General features: G+C 47.4%; 1 protein-coding gene across 3 annotated transcripts in view; it reads right to left on the minus strand.

Annotated features, from left to right (window-relative positions):
* ACTR10 (actin related protein 10) overlaps positions 1-9,325 on the minus strand; it is a 28,130-nt gene extending 18,805 nt beyond the window's left edge. The window contains exons 1-3 of one of the 3 annotated variants that reach the window (XM_083378299.1): positions 9,148-9,304; positions 6,966-7,038; positions 1,813-1,894 (exon numbers count right to left, since the gene is read on the minus strand). Coding sequence is in view for 1 of the 3 variants with exons in the window: in XM_083378298.1 (XP_083234424.1) it covers positions 6,966-7,038; positions 9,148-9,224 (150 nt within the window). In the remaining 2 variants the exon portion in view is untranslated. Of the gene's footprint in view, positions 1-1,508; positions 1,727-1,812; positions 1,895-6,965; positions 7,039-9,147 lie in introns of those variants that run through there. The other 2 variants (XM_083378298.1, XM_083378300.1) reach the window with 2 other exon arrangements.
* Between the last annotated feature and the right edge of the window lie 222 nt (positions 9,326-9,547).

The following is a 9,547-nucleotide window of genomic DNA, read 5'->3' on the forward strand; positions in this document are numbered from 1 at the left end:
ATCTGTCTTTACACAAAGGGAAAAAACAGTCCAACCTACCAAAAACAGTGCCATAAAAAACAGAATAGAAACACAAGTTAAGATAGGCAAGAAAATGGTAAGTGAGCATCTATCCAGCCTAGACGAGTTCAAATCACCAGGACCAGATGGATTACACCCCAAGGTTCTCAAGGAACTGGCAGACGTGATCTCAGAACCACTGAACTATATTTTTCAAAGATCCTGGAGCACTGGGGAACTACCAGAGGACTGGAAGAGAGCTGATGTAGTTCCCATCTTCAAAAACGGGCAAAAAATAGATCCAGGAAACTACACACCTATCAGCCTGACCTCAATACCTGGGAAGATTCTGGAAAAGATAATCAAACAACAAATCAGCGAACACCTTGATGCAAACAAAGTCATCATTAAAAGCCAACATGGGTTTGTCAAAAACAGATCATGCCAGACAAATCTTATTGCATTCTTTGACCAAGTGACAAAATTAGTGGACCAGAGGAATGCTGTAGATATAATTTACTTGGACTTCAGTAAGGCATTTGATCAAGTAGATCACAACCTACTACTTGATAAGGTAGAAAAATGTGGGTTAGATAGCATCACCACCAGATGGATTCGTAGCTGGTTGACAGGCCATACTCAGCGTGTGGTCCTCAATGGAACTGCATCTACATGGAAGGAAGTGTGTAGTGGGGTGCCCTAGGGCTCTGTTCTGGGCCCGGTGCTCTTCAACATCTTCATCAACGATTTGGATGAGGGGATAGATGGGGAACTCATCAAATTTGCAGACGACACCAAGCTGGCAGGAATAGCCAATACTCCAGAAGATAGGCTTAAGATACAGGAGGACCTGGACAGACTCGAACACTGGGCGCTATCTAACAAAATGAAATTCAGTGGTGAAAAAAGTAAGGTTCTACATTTAGGCAGGAAAAATTGAATGTACAGGTATAGTATAGGTAGTACCTTGCTCAACAGTAATAACTGTGAGAGGGATCTTAGAGTCCTAGTGGACAATCACTTCAATATGAGCCAGCAGTGTGCTGCAGCTGCCAAAACAGCCAACACAGTGCTAGGCTGCATTAACAGAGGGATAGAATCAAGATCACGTGAAGTACTAATACCACTTTACAATGCCTTGGTAAGGCCACACCTGGAATATTGCATCCAGTTTTGGTCACCACGATGTAAAAAAGATGTTGAGACTCTAGAAAGAATACAGAGAAGAGCAACAAAGATAATTGGGGGACTGGAGGCTAAAACGTATAGGCAATGGTTGCTGGAATTGGGTATGTGTAGTTTAACAAAGAGAAGGGTGAGGGGTGACATGATAGCAGTGTTCCAATATCTCAAGGGCTGCCACAAAGAAGAGGGAGTTAAGCTATTCTCCAAAGTACCTGAGGGCAGGACAAGAAGCAACGGATGGAAACTAGTCAAGGAGAGAAGCAACCTACAACTAAGGAGAAACTTCCTGACAGTTAGAACAATTAACCAGTGGAACAACCCACCTCCAGAAGTGGTGAATACTCCAACACTGGAAGTTTTTAAGAAGAAACTGGACAGCCATCTGTATGAAATGGTATAGGGTTTCCTGCCTGAGCAGGGGGTTGGACTAGATGACCTCCAAGGTCCCTTCCAACAACAACAACTTCTTCTTCTTCTTCTTCTTCTTCTTCTTCTTCTTCTTCTTCTTCTTCTTCTTCTTCTTCTTCTTCTTCTTCTTCTTCTATTATTATTATTATTATTATTATTATTATTATTATTAATTATTATTATTATTATTATTATTATTTTAAGGGAAGAATACCCAACCTTAAATGATCAGCTTTGTATCCTTTGCTCATATGGAACCAGCTTGTTTTGCCATGTTTTGTCCGGACTGTGACTTCTTGATCTGAATATAATTTTCATATAAGGGCAATGAGATGTTCTGAGATTCCTATTTTCCTAAGCACATTCCATAGCTTGATGTGATCAAAACAATAAAATAAACCACTTACTGACATTTCAATTTTGTTTTTTCCAATGTGAAGGAAATTTCTAATGTTTAAAAAAGTTCCACTTGCAATAAAATGTAACCTTAAAGAAAACCTTTGAACATACAATGAAAACTTTGCTTTGTTAGAATTTTTTAGTTTCAAAGAAGCTACAAACAAAGAGTACTATAAATAGTGGTAAACAGGACAAGAGTGCCCCTTTTGACCTAGGAGGAAATACCAAGTTACCAAAGAGACCTGATACTTCAAGGACAAGACTCCTAGCAAACTATTAGCACAAAAACTCCTACTGTAACAAAAAAGAAAGGTGACCACATTTTTTATACTGCCTAGTCATTAAAAATACAGGTCTCCCCTAATTTACCTTTCTTGCAAAATAACTACCTATAATTTTTTTTCTGAACTATATTGCCCATAAATCAACATTTAAGTATTTGTAACTTATATGCTCTTGAAACTGTTTCTTGGCTCTCAAAGCTTAGGGTTCAGTGATTTACTGTACCAGTAAAGATTACACTTACACATTTATTTGGATCCTCTCCAATTCTTTTGGTAAGTACACTTGTTGCTGTTTCTACCACATCAATTACTAAGGGTGTATCATATCCCTTGTTTCTCAGCCTTATCTAAAGCCATTTTGAAAATCTGGGAACTCTCTTTTCATATTGGGCTTTAATCTACCGTATATACTTGAGTATAAGCCGAATTTTTCAGCCCACTTTTTGGGCTGAAAAATTCCACTTCGGCTTATACTCCAGTCAACAAAAAAAACTTACCGAGGACTTGTGCGCGGCCGAGGCTTTGGTGCTTCCGGGATCGCCCGCACCTCTCCCAAGCCACCGCCGTCCGAGACCTGCCGAAGTTTGGGGAGGTTTGGGGAGGTGCGCGCGCACCTCCCCAAACTCCGCGCCTTGCCTGCCTGCTTCTTTCCGCAGCGGAAAGAAGCAGGCAGGCAGGGCGCGGAGGAACGGAGACTTGCCGACGTTTGGGGAGGTTTGGGCGTCTCCCCAAACCTCGGCAGGTCTCCGTTCCTCCGCGCAGACCTGCCGACGTTTGGGGAGGTTTGGGCGCCTCCCCAAACCTCCCCAAACCTCGGCAGGTCTCCGTTCCTCCTGCCGACCTTTGGGGAGGTTTGGGCGCCTCCCCAAACCTCCCCAAACCTCGGCAGGTCTCCGTTCCTCCTGCCGACCTTTGGGGAGGTTTGGGCGCCTCCCCAAACCTCCCCAAACCTCGGCAGGTCTCCGTTCCTCCTGCCGACCTTTGGGGAGGTTTGGGCGCCTCCCCAAACCTCGGCAGGTCTCCGTTCCTCCGCGCAGACCTGCCGACGTTTGGGAAGGTTTGGGCGCCTCCCCAAACCTCCCCAGGTCTCCGTTCCTGTTTGGGGAGGTTTGGGCGCCTCCCCAAAACTCCCCAAACCTCGGCAGGTCTCCGTTCCTCCGCGCAGACCTGCCGACCTTTGGGGAGGTTTGGGCGCCTCCCCAAACGTCCCCAAACCTCGGCAGGTCTCCGTTCCTGTTTGGGGAGGTTTGGGCGCCTCCCCAAACCTCCCCAAACCTCGGCAGGTCTCCGTTCCTCCGCGCAGACCTGCCGACGTTTGGGGAGGTTTGGGCGCCTCCCCAAACCTCCCCAAACCTCGGCAGGTCTCCGTTCCTCCGCGCAGACCTGCCGACCTTTGGGGAGGTTTGGGCGCCTCCCCAAACCTCCCCAAACCTCGGCAGGTCTCCGTTCCTGTTTGGGGAGGTTTGGGTGCCTCCCCAAACCTCCCCAAACCTCGGCAGGTCTCCGTTCCTCCGCGCAGACCTGCCGACCTTTGGGGAGGTTTGGGCGCCTCCCCAAACGTCCCCAAACCTCGGCAGGTCTCCGTTCCTGTTTGGGGAGGTTTGGGCGCCTCCCCAAACGTCCCCAAACCTCGGCAGGTCTCCGTTCCTCCGCGCAGACCTGCCGACCTTTGGGGAGGTTTGGGCGCCTCCCCAAACGTCCCCAAACCTCGGCAGGTCTCCGTTCCTGTTTGGGGAGGTTTGGGCGCCTCCCCAAACCTCCCCAAACCTCGGCAGGTCTCCGTTCCTCCGCGCAGACCTGCCGACGTTTGGGGAGGTTTGGGCGCCTCCCCAAACCTCCCCAAACCTCGGCAGGTCTCCGTTCCTGTTTGGGGAGGTTTGGGCGCCTCCCCAAACCTCCCCAAACCTCGGCAGGTCTCCGTTCCTCCGCGCAGACCTGCCGACCTTTGGGGAGGTTTGGGCGCCTCCCCAAACCTCCCCAAACCTCGGCAGGTCTCCGTTCTTCCTGCCGACCTTTGGGGAGGTTTGGGCGCCTCCCCAAACCTCCCCAAACCTCGGCAGGTCTGCGCGGAGGAACGGAGACCTGCCGAGGTTTGGGGAGGTTTGGGGAGGTTTGGGGAGGCGCCCAAACCTCCCCAAACAGGAACGGAGACCTGCCGAGGTTTGGGGAGGTTTGGGGAGGCGCCCAAACCTCCCCAAACAGGAACGGAGACCTGCCGAGGTTTGGGGACGTTTGGGGAGGCGCCCAAACCTCCCCAAACAGGAACGGAGACCTGCCGAGGTTTGGGGACGTTTGGGGAGGCGCCCAAACCTCCCCAAAGGTCGGCAGGTCTGCGCGGAGGAACGGAGACCTGCCGAGGTTTGGGGACGTTTGGGGAGGCGCCCAAACCTCCCCAAAGGTCGGCAGGTCTGCGCGGAGGAACGGAGACCTGCCGAGGTTTGGGGACGTTTGGGGAGGCGCCCAAACCTCCCCAAACAGGAACGGAGACCTGCCGAGGTTTGGGGACGTTTGGGGAGGCGCCCAAACCTCCCCAAAGGTCGGCAGGTCTGCGCGGAGGAACGGAGACCTGCCGAGGTTTGGGGAGGTTTGGGGAGGCGCCCAAACCTCCCCAAAGGTCGGCAGGTCTGCACGGAGGAACGGAGACCTGCCGAGGTTTGGGGAGGTTTGGGGAGGCGCCCAAACCTCCCCAAACAGGAACGGAGACCTGCCGAGGTTTGGGGACGTTTGGGGAGGCGCCCAAACCTCCCCAAAGGTCGGCAGGTCTGCGCGGAGGAACGGAGACCTGCCGAGGTTTGGGGAGGTTTGGGGAGGCGCCCAAACCTCCCCAAACAGGAACGGAGACCTGCCGAGGTTTGGGGACGTTTGGGGAGGCGCCCAAACCTCCCCAAAGGTCGGCAGGTCTGCGCGGAGGAACGGAGACCTGCCGAGGCTTGGGGAGGTTTGGGGAGGCGCCCAAACCTCCCCAAACAGGAACGGAGACCTGCCGAGGTTTGGGGAGGTTTGGGGAGGCGCCCAAACCTCCCCAAACAGGAACGGAGACCTGCCGAGGTTTGGGGACGTTTGGGGAGGCGCCCAAACCTCCCCAAAGGTCGGCAGGTCTGCGCGGAGGAACGGAGACCTGCCGAGGTTTGGGGACGTTTGGGGAGGCGCCCAAACCTCCCCAAACAGGAACGGAGACCTGCCGAGGTTTGGGGACGTTTGGGGAGGCGCCCAAACCTCCCCAAAGGTCGGCAGGAGGAACGGAGACCTGCCGAGGTTTGGGGAGGTTTGGGGAGGCGCCCAAACCTCCCCAAAGGTCGGCAGGAGGAACGGAGACCTGCCGAGGTTTGGGGAGGTTTGGGGAGGCGCCCAAACCTCCCCAAAGGTCGGCAGGAGGAACGGAGACCTGCCGAGGTTTGGGGAGGTTTGGGGAGGCGCCCAAACCTCCCCAAAGGTCGGCAGGAGGAACGGAGACCTGCCGACGAGCCGCGGCTACACAGGGTATTCCTGTGTATTCAGGCTTGCAAAATGGCGGATCGAGCCTCTGCTGGCGGCAGAGGCTTGCAGAACGGCGGATCGGCTTATACTCGAGTCAATAACTTTTTCCAGTTTTGGGGGGTGAAATTGGGGGTCTCGGCTTATACTCGAGTCGGCTTATACTCAAGTATATACGGGGTAATCTGATCCTAAGCTTTATTTTGCTAGCAAGTAAAATTAAATAGCAGATGATACCACTCTAATGGCAGAAAGTGAAGAAGAACTAAAGAGCCTCTTGTTGCAGGTGAAGAAGGAGAGTGCAAAACTTGGGTTGAAACTTAACATTAAGAAAACCAAGATCACGGCATCTGGCCCTCTCAATTCCTGGCAAATAGATGGGGAAGAAATGGAAGTAGTGACAGATTTTATTTTCCTGGGCTCCAAGATCACTGCAGATGGGGACTGTAGCCAAGAAATTAAAAGACGCTTGCTCCTGGGGAGGAAAGCCATGGCAAATCTAGACAGCACACTAAAAAGCAGAGACATCACCCTGTCAACAAAAGTGCGTATAGTCAAGGCTATGGTCTTCCCAGTTGCAATGTATGGCAGTGAAAGTTGGACCATAAGAAAGGCTGAGCGCCAAAGAATTGAGGCCTTTGAACTATGGTGCTGGAGAAGACTCCTGCGAGTCCCTTGGACTGCAAGGCGATCAAACCGGTCAGTCCTAGAGGAGATCAATCCTGACTGCTCTTTAGAAGGCCAGATCCTGAAGCTAAAACTCAAATACTGTGGCCACCTAATGAGGAGGAAGGACTCACTGGAGAAGGGCCTAATGCTGGGAAAGATTGAGGGCAATAGAAGAAGGGGACGACGGAGAATGAGGTGGCTGGATGGAGTCACTGAAGCAGTAGGCGTGAGCTTAAATGGACTGCAGAAGATGGCAGAGGACAGGAAGGCCTGGAGGAATGTTGTCCATAGGGTCGCGATGGGTCGGACACGACTTCGCAGCTAACAACAGCAACAACAAAAATTAAATACTGTATACTGTATAATAACTTGTTAAGTCTCCTTTCTGTGATATTGGTAGGTAGACAGAACTCTTCTGTTAACTACATTCTCCAGATTTGCTAGTTAAAGCATAGTTAAATTAGAATATTTACTGATTGCAATTAGCAATTTCCACCATTTGTTCTGATATCCACAGAACTATATTATATTTTCTTAAAAGATTACCTTTGAAACACCAGGTTTCTTTATTTCACTAGGTATGACACATCTGGGACCTGTTTCTCCTGCAAAGCCACATCTGGAAAATTAAAAATACTAAAATACATACACATTCAAAACAACCAAATGGCAGTACCAATCTGGTAATCCTACTAAGAACCAATATATATGCTTCTGTATAACACCAGAAGCAAACTAACACTAAATTTTTCTGAAGCCAAACTAATATTGAAAAAAACCTAAGGACTTCTATATATTCAGGAGCATTTGGAACATTTCCCCTTGTTATTTTATGGTACAGTATAGGCATGTGAAACTGCCGGCCTGCGGGCCGGATGCGTTGTCCTGAAACCGCGCCCACCCCATTGCCAGCAATGGGGAAAAAGTCACAATATGTTGTGCGATGTCAGGTGACATCACGAGTTTGACATGGCTGGTATAGTACATATTCTACAATTACATACTTAAGGAAAGAGAATAACATTTTAAATTTAAAATATCATTATAGTAATGGCTTAGAAAAAAAATCTCTCTGCTAAAGTTTCTGTCTTTTAAAATAGACAAAACTAGTAAAAGAATAGATGAAGTTAACTCAACACAATTTAACATGACCAATTAATGTACTCTAATAAATTAATGGACTCTGTGTGCTTCATGTCATTCTCAACCCTGCTCCTGATTCATGGTTCTTCTAAGGATAAATCTAAGAATCTTATCTTTTGCAGGCAATAATGGCTACCTGGAACCTTAAAGCATGAAGCAGGCAGAGTCCATTAATCTATTAGAGTATGTTAATTGGTCATTGTGTTGAGTTAACCTCATCTATTCTTTTACTAGTTTTGTCTATTTTAAAAGACAGAAACTTTTAAATCTGTAGCAGAGAGGTTTTTTCCTAACTATTACTATAATGATATTTTAAATTTAAAATGTTATCATTCTCTTCCCTTAAATACGTAATTGTAGAATATTAGGGCTAATTTAATTAATTTTAAATTAATTAAAATTAGCTGTAATTTCAAGTTCTGAACAAGTGATAATCAGAAACACTGATTAATATAAGATGCACTATAAAGCTAGGTCTTAAGTGTTTTGTTAACATGGTAAGTGGCTGGGTTTACATTTAATATTAAACTGAAACCAATCATATTAATGTGATATGTAACTCCAGTCATTTTAAGCCAAGATTTATATCTTCAAATTATATGAATCTGCAATACTACATTTCCCCACAAACCATAATTTATGCAAATCAATTACAATATGACTGTTTTACATGACACCAGAAATAGAATTTTAAAGCCTGATTCTTTATATACAACTTGCTCAAGAACTCAATTCTCTTTTCTCTCTCCTTTCTCTTCTATAATAGTGTGCATTTTATAGTGTACTACTAAGTAAGTGCATTGACGATATTACCTAGATTATGCATTGATGTTACCTGGATTAGTAATAAAACAGCTGGAAGAAAACCAGGTTCAGAGAGCACCACCCTACTACATAAGTAGCATAAGCAATGTAACTCAGTTTGGAATATTTCTAAGCAAAATTCCTCCCTGGTCAATCAATAAGTACAAGTTTCAACACTAGAATTCTGTGCCTGGGTTTGCCCCAGACCAAAAATGGTGATCAGTGTGGCTCAGGGTGATGTAACTTAAAGCATGCAGCTATGAAGACTTATAGCTGTAGTTTTGAAAATTCAGCAATTAAATTAATTCAATAAGCTATGATTCAATTAACTATAAACACATTGTACAAAGGCAGCTCCAGCAAGTCTTAGACACGAACTCTCAAGCTAGGTTCTTGCATCGCAGCAGGATGTGGTTCATCAGATTTTGGGCTAAGATATGCAAAACAGCTACTATGGATAGAAAGAAGTAGTTCATGGTCAACGATTATGGGAATGCAGCCAGCACTTATTTATTCAATGAAGCACAGTTAAGAACCCGGATCGTTACGAAATGAATAAACCTCTCCTTTCATTAAACCACTTGGGAGAAAGCGAGGTGATGGCGGTGGCGGAATACAATTGCAACCCGCAATGGGAGCAAAAACAGTGCGTAGCAATACGGTATAAAATCAGCTGATAGATAAAATACGAGGGCGAGAGAGAAAATAGGTGCACAGTCACAAAAAGCAGGGCTAATGCGATTTGGCAGGGGAAAAAAAAACAGGAATCGAACTATCTTACTTGGTGAAGGCCGCACCCAGATCGATCACCACGGCGGTTTTTTCTCCGCCGCTGCCGAGACCCTCGTAAAGCGGCATTGCAGCGATTCCCTCGCTGAGAAGCAAAAGGATGAGCAAACAAAGAACCAAAAAAGCTGGGATAGGAAAAACAAGAACGGTGAGGACTTTCTTCCACGGCCGGCGCGTGATGCTGAATGGCCACGAGAGGCAGGCGGGGTCCTTCCATTGTAGTCGGCGCGCAAATAAGATGTCTGTTTTGGCGCCTGGTCTCAGAAATTATTTGGCCACTGGATTGACATAGAAGCTTTTTTTTTTAAGCTTTCATTGCTACTCGCTCTCTCCCAAGCCTAGCTTCTCTCCTGCCTCCCTTTCCTAGGGCATAAAATGATTAGAGATGGGGT

The sequence above is a fragment of the Vipera ursinii genome (assembly GCF_947247035.1).
Source record: "Vipera ursinii genome assembly, chromosome: 1".
Taxonomy (NCBI): Eukaryota; Metazoa; Chordata; class Lepidosauria; order Squamata; family Viperidae; genus Vipera; species Vipera ursinii.